At 43.3% G+C, this 21232-nt stretch overlaps 1 protein-coding gene across 1 annotated transcript in view; it reads right to left on the bottom strand.

Moving 5' to 3' along the window:
* Positions 1-21031, bottom strand: part of CATSPERD (cation channel sperm associated auxiliary subunit delta) — a 60539-nt gene extending 39508 nt beyond the window's left edge. The window contains exons 1-10 of the mRNA XM_063109971.1: positions 20958-21031; positions 19242-19296; positions 18267-18343; positions 13146-13218; positions 12255-12369; positions 10500-10567; positions 9457-9570; positions 7820-7903; positions 4260-4410; positions 2445-2540 (exon numbers count right to left, since the gene is read on the bottom strand). Of these exons, the coding sequence (XP_062966041.1) occupies positions 2445-2540; positions 4260-4410; positions 7820-7903; positions 9457-9570; positions 10500-10567; positions 12255-12369; positions 13146-13218; positions 18267-18343; positions 19242-19296; positions 20958-21031 (907 nt within the window). The remainder of the gene's footprint in view (positions 1-2444; positions 2541-4259; positions 4411-7819; positions 7904-9456; positions 9571-10499; positions 10568-12254; positions 12370-13145; positions 13219-18266; positions 18344-19241; positions 19297-20957) is intronic.
* Positions 21032-21232: the final 201 nt, after the last annotated feature.

The following is a 21232-nucleotide window of genomic DNA, read 5'->3' as shown; positions in this document are numbered from 1 at the left end:
TTTCAATGGATATAACGTTTCAGTTATGCCAAATAAGTAAGTTCTAGACATCTGCTGCACAGCATCGTACCTGTGTTAACACCAATGTACTGCACCACATGTTTTCACTGCTTACAAGAGCCAAGAGTTGGAACCAACCTAAGTGTATGTCAACGGATGACTGGATGAAGAAAACAAGGTATACACACAGTGGAATACTACTCAGCCATAAAAAAGAATGAAATTCTGCCATTCGCAGCAACATGGATGAGCTTGGAGGAAATTACATTAAGTGAAATAAGCCAGGCACAGAAAGAGAAATACTGCATGTTGTCACTCATGTGGAAGCTAAAAACGTTGATCTCATAGAAGAGAGTAGAATAGTGGTTACTAGAGATTGGTAAGGGCAGGGAGTTATGGGGATAGGGAGAGGGCAGTTAATATAACCATCACTGCAGGGAGACTACGGTTAACAACAATTATTATTATAATTTTATTTTATTATATATATATTTATATTTATATATTTATATTATATATATAATATATTTATATTTATATTATATTTATATTTATATTATATTTTAGTACAATTTCAAATAGCTAGTAGAGAGGATTTTGAATGTTCCCAAGACAAAGAAATGACAAATGATTGAGGTGAGGGCTATGTTAATTATCCCAATATGGTCACTGCACACATAAATGTACATAAATATCAGATGGTACTCCATAAATATATACAATTATCATAGGTCAACTAAGAAAAAGTAAATTTTAAAAAATCCAGAGACAGAAATAGATTAGAAGTTACCAGAAACTGGGGGGGGAAGGAGTAATGGGAAGTTAATGCTTAACGGGTACAGAGTTTGTGTTTAGGATGACAAAAATAGTTTTAGAAATAGATAGATGTGGTGATTACACAGCATTGTGAATGTAATTAATTCCATGGGATTGTATGTTTAAAAATGGTTAAAATGGCAAATCTTATGTTATATATATTTTAGGAAAATAAAAAATAAATGAATAAATAATTTTAAAAACTACTGTATTGTGCACTTAAAAATTTAAGAGGGTAGATCTCATAGTAAGTGTTCTTACAATAATTTTTTAAAAAATGCAATGGGAAAAATGTTTACATTGTGTAATGATAAAAATTCTTTTAAAAATGCAAGGGGAAAGGTAAGCTGTAGAATAACACAATGGTTGGACAATGGCCCAACCATTTCCAGCAGACCCATATTTAAATATGAGTGTGAGTTTTTCAACTGGCTGGAGAGATAGATACACACAAAATTCATACTAAAATTCATTTCTGTTATGAATTTTGAGGCCCCTCTAAGAAGCTGGAGAAGGGCCTCAATTTGGGGAGCTGGTCAAAGGGAATTTAATTATAGTTATAATACTAAAAAAAAAGAAAACTTTAAAGGACCACAAATAATTATAAATTAATTTCATATAATTAATTTTCATAACTATTGATTAATTTTAAACAGATAACTAGACATAGAGAGTAGATTGCAATACGATGATTAACAAAAGGGGAAATACTGACTTTTAAAAGTCAAGCGTTGGCAGGTTAGCTCAGTTGGTTAGGCAGTGGTGTTACACGGTCAAAGGTTCAGATCCCCTGACCGGCCATCTGGCCCCCCAATTCCAAGAGACAAATTTCGAAAAAAGAAAAAATAAATAAATAAAAGTCAAGTGATCCCACAATTTGTTGCACTACTTGCCTGAAAGTTTCCAAACCAGTATTAAGAGAAAAATTATACTGGTGAATTTCATTTTTTCCAACTGAATGAGTTTTTCCAAAAACATAGAACAAAAGAGGAATGGGACAACAATTTACTAGCAAAGAAGTTGTGAGGATGCTTTCCCTTTGTTATGAGCTGAACTGGTGGAATTGTGTCCCCTGCAAAAAGACAGGTCAGAGTCTTAACCCCCAATAGCTCAGAAGGTGGTCACAAGGGTGAACCCTGATCCAGTATGACTGGTGTCCTTATAAAAAGAGGAAATTTGGACACAGAGACAGACACACACAGAGGGAAGGTGGCGTGAGGAGACAAAAGAAGAAAACAGTTATCTATAAGCCAGGGAGTGCCTGAGGCTTCAGGAAGCTAGCAGAGGCCTAGAACAGATCCTTCTCTAGGGCCTCCAGAGGGAGCCTGGCCCTGCTGACACCTTGATTTCAGACTTTAGACTCCAGATATGGGAGACAATAAAATTCTGTTGTTCTGAACCACGCAGTTTGGGGCACTTTGTTATGACAGGTCTAGAAAAATGATACTAGCAAACTAATTGATATTCCATTTCATCCTTAAAGGGTACAAAAGTCTGTGCCCTGAATCGTTCCTGAATGTGTAACAAAATTGGTTTCTTTGTTTTGGCAGGGTTGGATGTGGCAGGTCAAGGGTTAATAAGCCAAGTATAGATGTTTCTAGAAAGCTACTGGCAGGTCAGACACGCACTGGCAGCGATGTTGTGGATGGTGATGTTGGCTCCGTAAATGGAAGGATACAAGGTCTGGCCTCCTTGTTGCACCTGGATAGGGCTGACAAGCTGACCTACAAGATGAGAGGGCAGACTCGTGAGCAGCCGTACACACCCTATGAGATGGGAACCCAACTGCCACTGCCCACCCCATCCCTCCTGTGGCTGCTTATTGTTCTTACAGCTTTTGATCGGTTTGTTACTCAAAGGATAAAAAATCAAGGAAAAGGGCTGGCCGGTTAGGTGCACTGGTAGAACACCAAGGGCAAGGCTTTGGAAGTCACACACACACACACACACACACACACACACACACACACACACACACACACACACACACACACACAAACACACACACACACAAAATCAAGGACAATACAGTGCCGCAGTGCAATTCTGTAAAACATGACAAGGAACACACTTAGGTTTAAGAAAATGTGACTCCCATGGGTCTCTTTGGTAACAGCACTCTGAGGAATGGCCACTGAGTTTATAGAAGGAATGCTTTTCCATCGACTGGTGGCTCGAACACAATGTAATGCTTTTTAATATGGGTAACATATATAAAGAATAAAATGGAACTTTCTTTCTGTAATGGACTCCTGCTATAGTTTGAATGTTCCCTTCAAAGCTCATGTTGGAGCTTAATCCCTAAAGTGGCAGTGTTGAGAAGTGCGGCCTCTGGGAGATGATTGGGTCATGAGGACTCTGCCATCATCAATGGATTCATCCACTTACGGATTAACAGTTAATGGATTAATGGGTTACCATGGGAGTGGACTGTTGGCTTTATAAGAGGAAGAGAGATCTGAGCTGGCACACTCAGCCCCCTCCCCATGTGATGCCCTGCACTGCCTTGGGACTCTGCAGAGAGTCCCCACCAGCAAGAAAGCCCACCCCAGATGTGCCTCCTCGACCTTGGACTTCCCAGTCTCCAGAATTGTAAGAAATATATTTTTTTCCATTATAAATTACCTAGTTTCTGTACCAGACAGTCACCAAAAATAAATGAATAAATTTTTAAAAATAAAATTAAAATTATTTTAAAAATTAAAAATTACCCAGTTTCAGGAGTTCTGTTATAAGCAACAGAAAATGAACTAAGACAGCTCCCAAAAATGGGTGGACCAGCCCTGAGTCCTTTTCTTCCATTGGGAGACATGTCCCCAGACTGTTCTGTGCCTTAGGAAATGGTTGGCTGGCCTGGCTGGTGCTGGGCACCTGGCACAGGGGGCTGGGCAGGCTGAGATTTTGGGAGCTCTTGTGGCCATACGTATGCCCGGGGCTCCCAGACAGCATGCTCCTCCCTAGAGGGCTGCTTTTTGTTCCTCTCTTTCTACCTGCTGACCAAATGAGTGTGGCAGGGCAGAAGAATCCTTGGCAATGCCAACTGGAAATGCTGTGCCATTTCCCAATTTTTCTCTTCCCCAGGGGAGGTTTACTTGTTTGAAATGCTGAGAATCTACATCCCAGATGCTTAGCATTCAATTGGGTGGCCCTGACCCATCTCACAGACCTCAGGCTCCAAAACAAGATCTGTTGTTCACTGACAATTTGGACCCTCTGCCCTAAGAGTCTGGTGACTTTCAGAACCTCCCTGTCTAACTGGCCCTAAAGATCCCATAAGGCAGGAAGAGGCGGGGACACAATGAGGTTGGCAAAGTGAGAATGGGTTCGTGGTCCACTCGAGTCAGGGGGCCTGTCTTCTCCCCTTCCCTCCTCTTGGGTAGGCTGCATCCATCCTGCCCAGAGGAGGCCACCAAGGGGAAGCCCCATCCCGGCCGTTGGCTCACCTGCGTTATGGGAGACCAGCAGGCTGTTCTCAAACCAGAGGATCAGAATGCCTCTCTGACCCGGGGGCATGAGGATATCAAGGGTTCCATTGTAGTCAAAGGGCAGCCCAAAACTCCGGTTGAGGGGGTGGTCTGAGTACTTGAACTTGCCCTGGGAGAAAAAAACTCCTGAATCCATTGCATCAGTGATAACAGGTGAGAGTACACTGTGGATCAACATGGTTTATCATTCAAACTTTCTTCAAAACTTACTATCTAGTACAGTGGGTCTCAACATGGGAGGATTCTGCTCCCCCCCAAGGGGATACTGGGTGATGTCTGGAGACATTTGTGGTTGTCACGACTGGGGGGTGCTCCCGGCATTGAGGGGGTGGAGGCCAGGGACGCTGCTCAGCATCTGCAGTACTCAGGATGTCCCCACAGATCTGTAGTGCCAAGGGGGAGGGACCCTGCTCTTGGCCTCCTCTAGCACCTAGATTATTGAGTTGATTTCCCTGGGCTATTCCCCCTCTCTCCTCCAACCCACCCACACACACCACCCAGATCCTTTCCCTAACAACCTTCTAGGCCTTGGCTCTTGCTAATCGCCCTGTGTGGTTTGCAAAGTTCTCTCTTATCTGCTGATTAGGGAAGGATTCAGGGCACTGTGCAAGGAGGAAATTAAAAAGGGACACCAAAGTCACAGATCCCCATACCAGCCAGCCACCCAAAAAAAAAAAAAAAAAAAAAAAAAGGCACTGCTTTGTGAGTACCACTGAGGTACATGCACCCCTGTCCCAGAAGATGCATCACATAGAAAGGAGGGAGACATCCATATGGAGTCGCTTGGCCAGCACCTCTGCTTTTGCAGACAGGCCTGCTGGCTTGCTAAGCCCCTCCTGGAGCAGAGAAAGTTAGCGCTAAGGGTTTGCTATGGTTTGCATGCAACTGACCCCAGCAAAACTCTTGTTGAAATTTAATCCCCAGTGTGGCAGTGTTGGGAAGTGGGGCCTAGAGGGAGGTGCTTGAGTCACAGGGGTGGCCTCATCATGAATTGATAAACGCCCTCCTGCAGGGGCGAGTTCTCGCTCCCTTGGGAATGGATTAATTTCCGTTAGAAAAAGTAGAGAGCAGGTTGTTATAAAAAGAGCCTGGCTTCCTTGGTTCTCTTGTTTCGCCCCTCGCCATGTGATCTCTTTGCACATGCCTGCTTTTCTTTTCTTCCATGGGTGGAAGTAGCCTGAGGCCCTCACTAGAAGCAGCTGCCTGATCTTGAACTTTCCAGCCACCAGCATTTTGAGTCAAATAAACTTGTTTTATCAATTACCCCAGCCTTCGGTGTTCTGTTAGAGCAACACAAAACAGACTGGGACAGGGTCTCTAGAAAGGTGAGAGAGAAGACAGGCCGTATATCCTCAGACAGGCAGCTGAATGGGACTTGTCCTGTCCCCTACTGTGAACATGCCGACAGACTGCGAGTGTGCGTCTGCAGCCCTTAGCTTATCTCCATTATGTGACAAAGAATTGGTTGGCCTTTGTCCCTGGTTCCTGCAAGGTAGCTTCTATCTGCCAGATGTAGAAGCTGCCAATCCAAATGGCCAGGCAGGGCTGGCTGGTTAGCTCACTTGGTAGAGCGTGGTGCTGATAACACCAAGATCAAGGGTTCGGATCCCCATACAGGCAAAAAAAAAAAAAAAAGAAAGAAAGAAAAAGAAAAGAAAATGGCCAAGCAAAAAGCAACAAGCTAAGCCTTTGATCACTTTCCATGCTGATCTAGACCAGAGAAAGTGCCAACTCCTCCTTGTCCCACATCCCTCCAGCACAGGAGTGGGGTTCATTCATCTCACTGTGGAGGCAGCTCCAAACAAACGGCTCCTGCAGTTTTATGGACACAGGGAAGGGGAAAGAGGGCTAGAAATGGGGAAAAAAACTGGGTACTGAGCAAGAATAGAGAAAACGGTCTTTAAGGTTTCCGTCTCCTGCCCCCATAAGGAGACTTTAGCTGAAGACCACAGATAAAGAGACACGGAAATGAAGATCCCTTGGCCAGGAGTGCAAATCTGCAAGGACAATGACCAGCCAGGAGGATCCGAGCCCTTGACCTCAGCTCCTTCCAGAGATTATAGGGCACTGGCAAGGCACCAAATCTGGCATGGGGAAGGCAGCTGCCCCTGGGGGGCCTGCTGGATAAACCCTTTGGAATCACCAAAAAATCACACATGGGTTTTTAACTAGGAGCTGGACTCCTCAGCTTCTAAACTCTCAGAATTTCCATAGTGGCAGGAATGTCTTTGATGTTCCTGGTGGGCCCTGACAGTTTATGTTAAGGTGGTACTCAGGATGGGGACTGGTCAACCCTGTGATCACAGCGTGACCTCTGGGGAAGTGAGGTGGACGAGGTCGAGTCCAGCCTTCCTGCCTCATGGTCCCTGTCGTAGGGGCTCTGAGCCTGGAGACCAGTGGGTGAGGGAGACAGGAACCAGAAATACAAGCCAAATGAAGTGTGATGATGCCTACAAAGAACAAAGCGGGACGTGGTGGGGGAGAAAAGCAGAGGCACAGTGGATATATCACTTTCTTCTCCCTCCCGATTTTAGTGGGGCTCAGTGGCCCCTCAAACGTGTGTGAGTGGGAGCTCTTTTGAGTCTTCAAGATCTTTCAGGTTAATCCCTCTCCCAGATGGCCCACCTTGAGATCTCCTACTCAACCTGCAAGACCTCTCAGAGAATCTCCCTCCACCAAGTCTTCCCTGACGCCTCCAAACCACCACGATGGCTCCTCCCTGTGGGAAACCCTTGTGCTTTACCTTGGCAACTGTTATGGGGACCATCATTTCATAATCACTGTTTTATTTATTTATGCCGGTCTCTCCTATCAGAATGGAGCCCCCCCCGACTTCAGACCTGCACACCTCTTTCACAATTTTTGCAATGCCTGGGTACTGACTGTACTTAATCTTTTTCTGATTTGATATGTTTTCTTCAACTTCAGTTTACATTGACGGAATCATCTTCTCAACTTAGTCTCATCCTAACTGGTATCTGTGAAATCACAGGTTTTGTGTACTATTTTTTTGAATACACGTTAAAAGAATTGTGAAAAAATGTTCGACATAAGGGGTTTAAAAGGCTTTTGTGCTCCATCAGCTATACACACATCAGATTTCTATTTTATCCCAGGTGCTCAGCACAGTGTTTAGCTACTAGTGGACATGACGTAAATATTGCTGAGTGCATGACTGATGGACAGATGAATGGGGGGACGGAGGGCTGGGTGGGTAGGTGGCAGAATGGGTGGGTGGATGGGTGGGTGGGCGGGTGGGTGGATGGGTGGGTGGGCGGGTGGGTGGACGGGTGGGTGGACGGGTGGGTGGACGGGTGGATGTTTGGGTATATGAGTAGGTGGGTAGATGGATGGGTGGATGGATGCATATACAGTTAGGTGAATGAATACATGGATGGACAGGTGAAAGAAAAACTAGATGGATTTCAGATATGAAAAACTAAGTACGTGAGTTTTAACAGAAACCCGGCTTTGGGCAAAGTCCTTTGAGTAGTTCTTCCCAGTGCAAGGTTACATACCTTGCCTTGATCAATGACAAGCAGCCCAACCTCGGACAAGGAGTGAAAGTGAAAGACTCCACCCAAAGATCCAACTAATTCTGCCTATGAAATAAAAAGAAAATATTATATATGAACACATATTATAAACACATGCTTAATTCTAAATTTAACTTCAGATAGATAATCTATAATAAGGGAAAGTCTTTATATATATAATCTATTTCCTCTCTGTGGAAATATCGCATCTGGGACAGAACCCTGAATGTAGACAACTTTGTTTGGGGGTGTTTGGAGGAAGTGATGTGGACTGGACTGCTAGATGCCTGCCTGGATCTTTCATTCCGGCCTAGATTCCTCATTCCCAGTTTTTGCCTGGATAGCAGTTTCCAGCAGCCAACTTGGAGCACAAGACCAATGGATTGCCACAGCAACCCAGCTGGGTCCTCCAGACCTCTCCCATGTAAGAGAGAGATAGGCTGCTACCTTATTTAAGCCTCCGTCTTTTGGAAGCTTTTCTATTATACACAGCCAATTATTCTGACTAGTACAGGTGGATAGACATCTTGGTGGCCTGCCAACCACCTCCCCACCAGCCACCCCAACTCCTTCTTCCCTGCCAGTAGAACCCCCAGAAGGCCTTGATTTCAGGCAATGAATCCGTCTCAGGGATCTGAGCTCCCTGGCCGCTGCCAGCAATGGGGTGGCACGTGTTTCAGCTCTGGCTAATGGGATAGGGTTAGCCTTCTAGAAAAGTCCTCCTGAATGAAAAGACAAAGCCCATTGGCTGTCTTCTTGCATACTATGGGGGTCTGATGCCCAGACATGGAGCACTCATCCTGTGAAGTAACAAGGAGCGCCAACAAATTGAGCAGGGCAGATCTTCAGCTGGTGTGCACCCATTGCAAAATACAGGAATACTTCTGGAGTGGCTGGTAAGCATCACTGCCCAAGCACCCTTCTCGGGCTCTCCTTGGAGCCTGTATAAGTTTCTACGGCTGCTGTAACAAATTACCTCAAATGTAGTGGCATGTGTCAGCACAGATTTATTCTCTTCTGAAGGTCAGAAGTCCAAAATGGGTCTTGCTGGGCTAAAATCAAGGGGTTGGCAGGGCTGCGTTCTTTTCTGGAGGCTCTTGGGGAGACTCCATTTCCTTGTGGGCTGCCTACATTCCTTGGCTTGTGGCCCCTTCCTCCATCATCAAAACCAGCAACACAGCATCTTCAACTCTTCATGTCTCTCATTCTCTCTCTCTGGTCTTGTTTCCATTATCACATCTCTCTCTCTGACTATGACCGCTCCCCTGCTCCACCTCCCTCTTATAAGAACCCTGGGAGGTTGCTGGGGCCCCTGGAGAATACAGAATGATCTACTATCTCAAGATCCTTAACTTCATCCTATCTGCAAAGTCTCTTTTGCCACGTCAGGCAACATATTCACAGGATCCAAGGATTAGGAAGTAGACATTTTGGGAGTCCATTATTCTACCAACCATAGAGACCCTCCCTTGACTTCCCCATATCAGGCAACTACGATTTTCATGTCTGACATGAGATGGGGCTCCAGGTCCTGTTCTATCACTACAGCCAGTGTCTAATTACTGCAATCACGTGGTACATACATTTTTACTTTTATTTTCTTACCCAATTTGACATACCTGTCTTTCATAGCTAAACTTGTGAAAATGGTGTCCCCCATCATTTGAAAAATATATATTGGTCTGAGACATCTGATCTCCACGCAAATATGCGAACACTGATTTACTCATCTCCTGGAAAAACACACACATAAAACAATCCCTTTAAAAGAGAGATGCCAGAGATCACACTCCTGGGTGTTTATCCCAGAGAAATGAAAACATATGTCTACACGATTAACATGCACACAACTAAAGGAGCTTTGTTTCTAATAGCCAAAAAGTGGAAACAACTAAACTGTGGTACATCCGTACCGTGGAATATTACTCAGCAATAAAAAGGAATGTGCTATGGAGACACACAGCAAATTGCAAGAATTTCCAGCAAATTTTGTTGAGAGAAGCTAACCCCACTGTTCAGTTAGAGCGCAGTGTTGATAACACCAAGGTCTAAGGTTTGGATCCCCACACCGGCCAGCTGCCAAAAAACACGTGTGTGTACGTGTGTGTGTGTGTGTGTGTGTGTGTGTGTGTAGCACTCTTGGAATGACAAAATTATAGAGAGAGAGAATAGCTTATTGGATTAGGGACAGGGTGGGACCAGGGAGTTTGGGCATGGCTATAAAGGGGTAGCATGAGAACAGTTCAGTATCTACATGATAATTTGGGTTGTGGGACAAAATGACATAGAACTAGAGATACATGTTGTGTCTATGTCAGTTTCTTGGTTTTGCTATTGTACTATAGCTATGTAAGATACGGACCATTGGGGGGAAACTGGCTGAAGGGTACATGGGACTCTACTATTTTTGCAACCTCCTGCAGAGTCTAGAATTATTTCAAGATAAGTTTTTTGAAAAAAAGAAGATAGATGTATATATTCATAGAGTGTCAGCCAGTTGATCTGAAAGTAGCCTCAGGCCCTCCTCTTCTGAGCCCTGGGGAAATAACACTGTCCAAGTCCATCGCGGTCCCAACCTCAAGGTTGACACTGTCCTTATTTCCATTCATAATTATTCCTGTTCAGAGTAGAGTACAAAATGAAAGATTATATCCTTACTTACTGTGCAAAAGGTACTTTCAACATAACAGCAATTATCGCCAGAAATATGTGAAACAGGGTGTTTTATACCTGAAAGGAAAAGATAATTTTAAAAAGATATATGAGCTCCCTGAAGTTCAGAGAAAAATTTAGAGCAGCGTTTCTCATCCTTAACACTCTACATTTGGAGGCAGATCGTTCTCGGTTGTGGAGACTTTCCTATGTGTTGTAGCACAGGAAAATTTTACATCATCCCTGCCTCTAGCACTCAATGCCAGAGGCACCCTCTCCTAGTCCTGACAACCAAAAATGTCTCTAGGCATATCCAAGTACCCTCTGAGGGGTAGTATTGCCCCCAGTTGAGACCCACTGGTCTTGCAGAAACTCTTTCAGGGACCTGTCAAAATTGTAGGGCTACCTTCTCTTAGTGAGGGATATTTGGGTTCTGTTTTAAAAGCAGAAGATCCAGCCCCAAAGAAGATATACAAGTGGCCAGCAAGCACATGAAAATGCTCAACATCACTAATTACTAGGGAAATGAAAATCAAAACCATAAGGAGACACCTCCTCACAACCCATTAGGACGACTGCTATCAAAGAAACAGAAAATAACAAGAGCTGGCGAGGGTGTGGAGAAATTGGAGCCCTCACACACTATTGGTGGGAAGGCAGAATGGAACAGCTGCTCTGGAAAAGCAGAAAATTTTGCTCCTGAAAACTGAAAACAGAATCACCATATGATCCATCGGTTCCATTTCTGGCTATACCCAAAGGAATTGGAAGCAGGGACTCAAGGAGATACTTGCGCACCCATGTTCTTAGCAGCATTGTTCACAACAGCCAAAAAAGGTGGAAGCAACACAACGTTCATTGACAGATGAATGGATAAGCACAATGTGGTCCATCCACACACTGGAATATTACTCAGCCAAGAAAAGGAATGAGGCACTGGCACATGCTACAACATGGATGAACTTTCAGGACATTATACTCAGGGAAATAAGCCAGACACAAAAGACTGTGTGATTCCATTCATAGGAGGTCTCTAGAGTAGTCACCTCCATAGAGACAGAAAATAGAATGGTGGGTGCCAGGGGCTGGAGGTGGGGGTGTTGGGGAGTTAGTGTTTGATGGGAAACCCTGTCCTGATAGCATCCTCACCATAACCAGTACCATGTTCTCTCTCCCTTTTTTCTAAAGGAAGTATCTCCCAAATCTTCACTCTTAACCCCATCTCTTTGCATCTTGCATCTGGGGCTCCCTTTTTCCTTCCTCTTTGTAAAGCTTACTCTCTATACCGTTCCCTGGCCCTGATGCGAAGTATGTAGGACTGAATACCCCCTCACCCAGCTTAGTCACCAGACATCTAGGATTCATTTTCAGCCTTCCCCAAATCTCTCCCAACATCTAATCCATTGCCAAATCCTGTTGATATCTCTCCTTTTTTTTGGCAGCTGGCCGGTACCAGGATCTGAACCCTTGATCTTGGTGTTACAACAGTGCTCTAACCAACGGAGCTAACCAGCCAGTCCCTCTCCTTTGTTTTAACGAGTCCAGGCAGATTTTTGTGGCTTGTAACTACAATACCCGACCGAAATACTAGGTTCCCACCCTATGGGATGGGGCTTCGGGCAATTTTCACTTTGATCTTGAAAGACAAGAGAACATCCAGTGGCTTAAATCTAAGTAGGAGTATCATTTGTACTTTTGAAATTAATAATCTCTGCTCTGATGTTGGCTAAATTCAAACAGGATAAAAAGTACAAAATATACGTACCTAAAGCTGAGAGCCAGTACTCATGTTCGTAATCATAAATATAGACTTTTTGATTCACTACAAACAGCAAAAATGAACCAGCAAAATGTGCTGATGTTACTTCCGGCACACCAACCTAAAAAAATAATGATATGTATGATATCAATAACTGCATCTTTTTGGACATCAATTGGCAAAGCAATGCTTCTAGACTTGCACCCAAGAAATATTTTAAAAAGCAAGGCTTCTAGACTTGCACCCAAGAAATATTTACAAAAGCAAGATTTGGTTGATTCTTAGATATCGGGAATTATGTATCATGGGGCCAGCTAAAAGCAAAATTGGGAAGTCAAAGTTGGTCTTTGGTGCCCTCAGATACCAAAATTCATTTCTTCTTCTTTCTTATCAAAACTTTCTCTGAGGACAAAGCCTAAAGTATAAGTGATGAATGACTCGTGTAATTAACACATGTTGCTTTTAGGAGAAAATTTGGTATATTAATAGATGACAAAACTTTCTTTAATATTGGTGTCAATGGTAGCATTTCTCAAGATAGTTACTGAGAGGGTGGTTTTTCTACTTTGGTTTAGGACAATTTAGGGAGGCCTTGAAATTACTGCATGTAAAGTAGGACACCATCCGATCTATTCATAACACAACCAATGTAAGGAAGACCACCTGCAGCCATTCTGTTTCCTTTTTTGGAAAGAAAAAGCCTATGTTGGTAATAGGGGCAGAATAAAACCAACACTTCTTTTGGCTTAAAAATTGCTCTTAACATCTTTAAGAAGTATATTGTAAAATAAACCTCTAAACTGACAAAAACAGACTAGTCTGATGTTTCTGAACTGTATCTTCCTCCGAATACTATTTATTTCGAGCATCCTTCAGATTGTTCAGTAAAATAACTACCTTGATTGATGTAGGGATGGTAAATGGAAGAAGACTACTCTCAAAGTTATCCCTTGTGAAAAAAACTTGTCTTCTGAAATAAACAATAATAGAGTTAAGGACAATTTCACACACACAAAAAGAAAAAAATACAATGGAAGTACTGTAAAAATGTTCCACTCAAGTAAAATTCTTTTTAAACTAGGAACCATTTAGGTATCACTGTTTACTTATTTTTCATGAATAAATCTCTACAGTCTGGGTATTGAACTTCTTGATTTTTTATTATTATTATTTTTAAAAATAAATAAATTAATTAATTTTTTTGACTTCTTGAAATACAATTATTTTGAAAATGTGACCATGTCAAATATAAAATTATACAAAATGTACATCAGGTGACAAGATGAACTTCAGTTTTATTATTTACATGGCTCTAAACCCACCAAAGTAAATGGTTTAGACCAGGAACATGTACATAAAAAAGAAACATCTGACAGCTACCAAAAAAATAAAAAGAAAGAAACAATTTGTCCCTTCGTTAGGAAACTTTTAAGAAGGGAAAGGCCATCTATGAACATGGTATATCATTCCATTATCTAGGTCTCCTTTCCCTCACCCCCTGAAAAGTTTTATGGCTTTGACAGAAAGGAATTATTGAGTTAATTCCTATATGTTTTAGAGTTTTTGTTGCTATCACAAATGGCATTTTTCATAGTTGCCTTTTAGAGTTGGTCATGGCTGATTTATAAGAGAGCTGCTGATGTTTTTAACATCCATCTTGAACTTAGCCATCTTGCTGCAAGTGGGTATTACTTCTAGTAGTTGATACTCTTGGATTTGGCAAATTTTGTCTCTAATTGTGTTTATAATTCATATCCCTTTTCTTATCATATTGCATTAACTGGGACTTCTAGTACAAGGTTAAATGAGAGCATCATGACTCTGTTTGGTTATTTTTACCTTTACCTTGTCTCTTCTATAGAGTTAAGTACTTTCAGCACATACACAGTTGATCAAAATCAATAAAACACTGGGGGATTCTGAAGCATGAGCTGTTATTTTGTATTATTATTTTGTTTATGTTTTTGTTCCCATTTTAGAACCAGTCATTGATACTAGTTTTCTCAACAAAAGTTTCCTGAACCACTATAAAGTTCCCACCTATTTTGACTTTTTTTTTTTAAGCAAACTCTCATTCATTCATTTGACGTACATTTATTAAACACCAGTTCTGGGGACACAAAGGTAGCTGAACCATAGTTTCTGTCTACAAGATCTTCTTTAGTTCTCTAGAACAATAACAACAAAAATACAAGACAGGAAGCTTGGAAAATAAATATATACTTTTCTAGTAACTAGCTAAGAATCCAGAAGTAAGTAACAACAACAAGCTTCAGGACATGAAAAATCAATACCATATTGCCCATAGACTAAAGGTCAAATATTTTATTAATATGTTCTCCTTCAAATTTTAGGTGGTCTGGTTTTAGACATAATTTTAAAACAGCAAGGGCCGGCCCATGGCTCACTTGGGAGAATGTGGTGCTGATAACACCAAGGCCATGGGTTTGGATCCCTATATAGGGGTGGCCGGTTTGCTCACTTGGGAGAGCGTGGTGCTGGCAACACCAAGTCAAGGGTTAAGATCCCCTTACCAGTCATCTTTAAAAAAAAATAAATAAATAAAAATAAAAATTTAAAACAGCAAATAAGGGAGTGGGTAAAAGGTGCAAAAGACAGGCATGCTGTAGCAAGGGAAACAAGACAGGAAAATTTTTTTAATTAGCTATATTGTGACATTATAGCAAAAGGTAAGAGCCAACCCAAAAGGCAATGGTTATCAGTACCCACCTGATCACCTACTCAGAAAGACTTGAATGGCCACCAAAATCCTAAAGTATTAAGGTGAAGTCTTCTCAAGGGGCCTCCAGGGTGGCCCACAATCTGAATTCTACCCATCTCCCTACATCAGGGCTTCCCCCCCTCAGCATTATTGACATTGGGGCCAGATCACCCTCTGTGGTGGGGTATCCTGGGCACTTCAAGGTGCTGAGCAGCATCCCTGGCCTCCACCCACTCCATGCTAGGGGCACTCCCCGGTTGTGACAACCGTAAATGTCTCCTGATGTTGCCTCTAGGGGCAGAAACATCCCTGGTTGAGAACCGCTGCCCTGGCCTCCCCTTTCGCTCCCTTTGGGCTTGCACTGTACACCTCAGCATCACACAGCATACAGTGTCTCTCCCTCATGTCACCTGATACTGCCTCTTCCCTTCAGAGCCAACTCTCATTCATCCTGGGCATCACCTAATCCTCAGGTTGGAAGAAAAGAAGTCCAACTCCGAGCCAAGCATGGCTCTGTGCCCTTCTCCCTAGTGGAGTACCCTCGACTCAATTCTTTCCTCCTCTTACCTTCCCCATCCAGTCATCCTGATGAGCTAAAATCCCACCGGGGCTTCAACTAGTCCCAGGTGCCCCTTCCTCCATGTAGCCTTCCTTGACTCCCATAACCTCTCCCTTCTCTGAACCAGCAGGATACTGTGTACCACTCTTGTGACCCTTATTCCCACCAACACTGCCCTGAGTCTCTCGCTGGACCACAGCCTCAGCCCCCACTTTTGCCGTATCATCTACCTGCTTCCTATTCTCCACCCAGCAACCAGTGCTCCTTTAAGAGGGAAGTCAGTTAAAGTAAAGAACTCCCATTTAAATGTGTTATGCTTTAAACCAAAGGTTAGCAAACTTTCTTTTTTTGTTTTTTGGGTGGCTGGCCAGTACAGGGATCTGAACCCGTGACCTTGGTGTTACAAGGCTGTGCTCTAACCAACTGAGCTAACTGGCCAGCCCCAGCAGACTTCTTTTCTGTAAAGAACCAGATATTAAATATTTTAGGGGCCACGCAGTCTCTGTTGTGACTGCTCAACTCTGTCAATGCACCATGAAAGCAGCCATGGACAACGTGTAAACAGATAGACATTACTGTGTTCCAATAAAACTTTATAGAAACTGAAAGTTGAATTTCACATCATTTTCACATGTCACAAAATATTATTCTTCTTTTGACTTTTTTTCCAACCATATAAAAATGTAAAGAATACTCTTAGCTCGCAGGCTATACAAAAATGTATGGTGGGTTGGATCTGACCTGGGGGCCACAGTTTGCAACTCCTGTTCTCAAGCAGTGCTGTCCTATAGAATCTTCTGCAATGATGAAAATGTTCTATTTCTGAGCTGTCCAGCATGGTAGCCACTAGCCACACTGACTACTCTCACTGTGTGGATTTTTCACTGTATTTAATTTTAATTAAATTTTTTGTTTAATTTTTTTAAGTTGTGGTAAAATACACATAACATAAAATTTATATTTCAGAATTTATTTTAAATTGTGGTAAAATGTACATAACATAAAATCTACCATTTTTAAGTGCACAGTTCCATAGCATTAAGCACATTCACATGGCTGTGCAGCCATCACCACTGTCATCTCTAGAACTTTCTTATCTTCCCAAACTGAAACTGTCCCCATTAAACACTCACTCCCCATCCACCTCCCCAGCCCCTGGCACCCCCCATTCTACTTTCTGTCTCTATGAATTTGACGACTCTTGGGATCTCCTTTAAATGGAATCACACAGTATTTGTCCTTGTGCGACTGGCTTGTTTCACCAAGCATAATATCCTCAAGGTTCATCTGCGTTGTAGCACATGTCAGAATTTCCTTCCTTTTTATGGCTCAATCAGATTTCATTGCACAGATGGACCACACTGTGTTTATTCATTCTTCCATTGATGGAAAATTAATTTAAATAGCAGCATGTGTCTAATGGTTCCTATATGGGAAGCACAACTCTACAGGGACAATACAGAATTAGCAACTTATCATTTGAGATGCTACTGCTATAGGAGAAGCTGAATCCTCGCCCTGCCCAGGGTCAGCCTGGCCTCCCCTGCCTGCCATCCCATCCCTGGAGATCCATCTCTATGGTCATTGCCTCTCCTAGGCCCTTCCTATCAGCACACGAACATCCTCCAGTCTCTGTCTCCCTCCCTGCTGGGCCTCCCTCTCTAGCATTCTCACCTCTGTCTTCTGTCCATCTTGGCTTCGGGAGAGAATAACATAAACTTTGGATCTCTGTGTCCTCTTGTCTGTCCCCACTGCCTCCTTAACTGCCAGCTTCAATGGCTGTTTATCTGCTCTGTGTCTTGACTTCTCTGTGACCTCCTCCTTGAACTTCTGCCTCCCCTGGCTTCTAGGTCTCCTGGTCTGCTACTTCTCTTTCTCTTCTTCCACCTCTGTACAATTAATATTCCCCAGAGCCTCTGAACACATGATGCCCGAACACATGACCCCTGGGTGACTGCCAACACACCTCCTTCTCCTTCTATTTAGGCTTTATCATCTTTTGTTTTGCTTTTTGGCCTGGGCTTTTGTAAATCCGTATTATTAGTCACCCTGCCTACACCCTTCTCCAGTCCTGGACTCCCTTTTGATGTCTGGAATACAAATGCAAATCACACAGCTTCAAATCCTCCGTTGCCTTCAGGATGAGGGGTAAACATCATGGCATGGTGTACATATCTGGTTTTCTAACCTCGTATTCTGACATCACCAAGGGCATGCTGGGCATGGCATTTCCATTCCTTTGAATGCTTTGCTCCCAAGCCCAAACGTGTTTGTCTCCTCCTCTACCCCAGTGAACTCCTATTCACCCTTCAAAACCCAGTTTGGCACCAACTCCCCAGTGGAAACTCCCTAGGCATTTTCTACTCAGGCCCCCCAAAAGTGCTCATCATATTAAGCATCTCTGACAGGTGATACCACATTATACTTTGTTTTTAGTGACTGATCTCTTCATCCTTCTTCCTCCAACCCCAGGCTCTGACTATGGACTCCCTGCAGGCCAGCAACTCGCAACACAGGGGAGACCCATATTCTTTAATGTTTATTGAGGGCTGGCTGGTTAGCTCACTTGGTTAGAGCATGGTGTTGGTAACACCAAGGTGAAGGATTTGGATCCCTGTACTGATCAGCCACCCCCACCACCCCCAAAATTCCAATAGTGTTAGCTGAATGAATAAATGAGGGTAAATCTAAGGTTTTAATAAACAGGAAGTTAAGAGTATATAAAATGGCTGCTTACCCTAGATATACTGCTAAATTTTCCTTGCAAGGATGTTTAATCAAGCATGTTGTTGTAGATGAAAAATACAAAATGTCCTAGAGAGATAATCACAAAATCTTACTATTATCAATAACAATAAACAGCTGATAAAAACAATTTCCTAATGTGCAACATTACAAATGTGAAGGGTGAAATCTGAATTAGGTAGGCAGATTGTATCAATGTCATTTTCTGGTTTTGATATGGTGCTGTGGTCATGGCAGATGTGACTATTGGGGAAAGCTGGGGGAAGAAGGGTCCCTGGGACTGGTACGTGTTTGTACTATTTTCGCAACTTGTTGTGAATCTATAATTATGTTCAAATAAAGTTTTAAAAATTCACAGGGCAATTATTCAAATCATATCTCATTCCTAAACAAGTTACTGTTTATTTTCAGATGATCCGTTATTTGAAAGAAAGGCCAGAGGATGAAGAACCTTAATGCTAACATGTTAAAAAACAATCGCTTGAAGATTATTCAGAAATGCTGACATCACTTCTGAAATTACGCAATGTTAATAGGAAACATATTTGAATTGATGAAATATTTCTTTCCTTCATGCATTTTGAGCAGCAGACATTGGATAAAATGACATATCTGTGTACATGTGTCAGGTAAACAAAGAAACAGCATTCACTTCCTCTGAGAATTTTTTCTCACACATTAAAAAATCTCAGAGAGTGGAACAGACGGAACACTGGAAAAACTCAGATGATTGAGTTCTAAACCCAATTCTACCTCTTGGCTTTGTTCAGGTGACCTGATCTCTCTCAATTTTTTAGGGAGAGGGAAAGATTAATCTCTACTTCCAAGGGCAATGAATTGTAAGAATTGAATAAACTAATGTTCTCGAATGCTTGACAACACTGGTGGCGAAGAAATACTAAAAATGTTAGTTGTAATCCAATAGTTAGATAAACGTGAAGACAAATGTAAATTTGGAGCCACGTACCCCATAAACTTGCTGTATACCTTTAAACACTTTTCCTGTCCTCACCGTGCGAACACTAGAAGTAAGTAACAAGAGAGACCATCTGTCAATTTTTACTGAATAGTCAACACAACTCCTAAGGAACTCCTGCTCCAAGATATATATACATATATATATATATATATATATATTTTTTTTTTTTTTTTTAATGGGGTGGAGTGGTGGTTGGAATGATGATCTAGTTTACAGCAGAGGTTCTTAGTCTTGAGTGTGCAGGAGAGTCACCTGGAAGGCCTGATCAACCACGGCTTGCTGGGCCACACCTCCAAGTTCCTAATTCAGTAGGTCCAGGGAACTGCATTTCTAACCAACTCTATCAAATTCCCAAGTGATGCTGATGCTGCTGGTCCAGGGACTGCACTTTGAGAAGCCGTGTGGAGAAATGGGAGAACTGGATATAAACCCATCTTTTCAGACCTTTTGACAAATACTATTAGTAAATCTTAGTGGAAAATCTTACTCCCCACTTACTAGGTATGTGTCTTTAGGAAAGCGTGTCTTTAATTTCCCTGGGTCTGTTTTTACATCTATAAAACAAGGTTAAGGAATCACTACTCCTTGAACCTTCTTACAAAGACCAAATGAGGCCATGCCCCATAAGCACACATTAACTATCTCATCAGCAAACAGATCCTTGCTGAATGTGACAGTTCACTCCGGGTAGAAGTTCCCTGAGGGCAGGAACTGGGCTTCTGGCAACTGTCTAGCCCCCATGTCACTTTGCACACAGTACTCGCTAATCACTCACTCACTGAAATTTAAAAATATGCTGGGTAAGGAATGAACAAGATAAACAGTCTACATCTCCATGAAGCTAATAAACTAGTGACACCAACAGACAAGAAACAATTTGTCAGAAAAACAGATAACAGTAGTTAGGAACAGGAAAAAGCAGCAATGGAGTGCAGGGGATAGAAAGGTAACAGATGAGGGGGCTTTAAATAGGGGAATGTGCTATTTGAGTCAGGATCTGAATGATGAGGAACCAGCCATGGAGAAATCTGGAAGCCAAGTATGGAAGGGAGAGGAAAAAACAAGCACCAAGTCTGAACCGAGGATGGCCTGGCGGGAACACAGCAATCCAGGGGTCAGGCTAGTGATTTTCAGACCCGCAGGGGATACTTGGCAACGCCTAGAGACATTTTTGAGTGATTGTCAAGGCCTGGCGGACGTACTGCTAGCATCTGGTGGGTGGAAAACGTGGCAAAATGCACAGGACAGCCCCCACCACAGAAAATTATCCAACCCCAAATTGTCAGCAGCCCTGCTGTTGAGAAACCCTGGACCACATCGTGCGAGGGATTTGGGTTTTATTCTGGGTGCCTCGGAGAACCAGGTAAAGCAATGACGAAAGGCAATGACGAGATCAGATTCATCTCTAAATGATTCCTCTGGCTGCAATGGACAGGAGGGCAAAGTCCAGGGTGGAGGCGGTGGGGGTGGCCTGAAAGGGTCGGAATCAGGCCAACGTTGTGAAGTAGCAACGGGAGGCCTTGGTGATGGGCTGACAGGGTGGGGTGGGCTGGGGCGGGAGAAAGGGAGGTATTGAGACCGATTCCTAAAGGGGAAACCGAGAAGTGACGTCCTCGGTGACGTTGGGGAGCAAGCCTCAGCTCGAAGATGAACTAGCCTCTCCTGACCCCCGGCAGCACCCCAGCCCTGGGAGGGCAGCCCTACCCGCACAGCGGTTGAGCTCTGGCCGACGGGCAGAGCCCCGCAGCCGCCGCCACCACCAGCATCAACAACAGCATCTCGCTTGAGCACCCGCCGCCAACACCGCGCCTTAACCGCCGCGGGGAGTCGCTGTACAGTCCGGGAATGCGCAGACTAGAGCCTGAGCATGCGCACCAATGAGCCCCAGAGCCTGAGCAGGCGCACACACCTACCCGTGTGTAGTCTACAGTTTGCACATGCGCACGACTTCTCCCGGGAAGCCGGAATCCGCCCACCAC

The sequence above is a fragment of the Cynocephalus volans genome, chromosome 10, assembly GCF_027409185.1.
Source record: "Cynocephalus volans isolate mCynVol1 chromosome 10, mCynVol1.pri, whole genome shotgun sequence".
NCBI classification, from domain to species: domain Eukaryota; kingdom Metazoa; phylum Chordata; class Mammalia; order Dermoptera; family Cynocephalidae; genus Cynocephalus; species Cynocephalus volans.
This window is presented reverse-complemented; position numbering and strand designations above follow the sequence as displayed.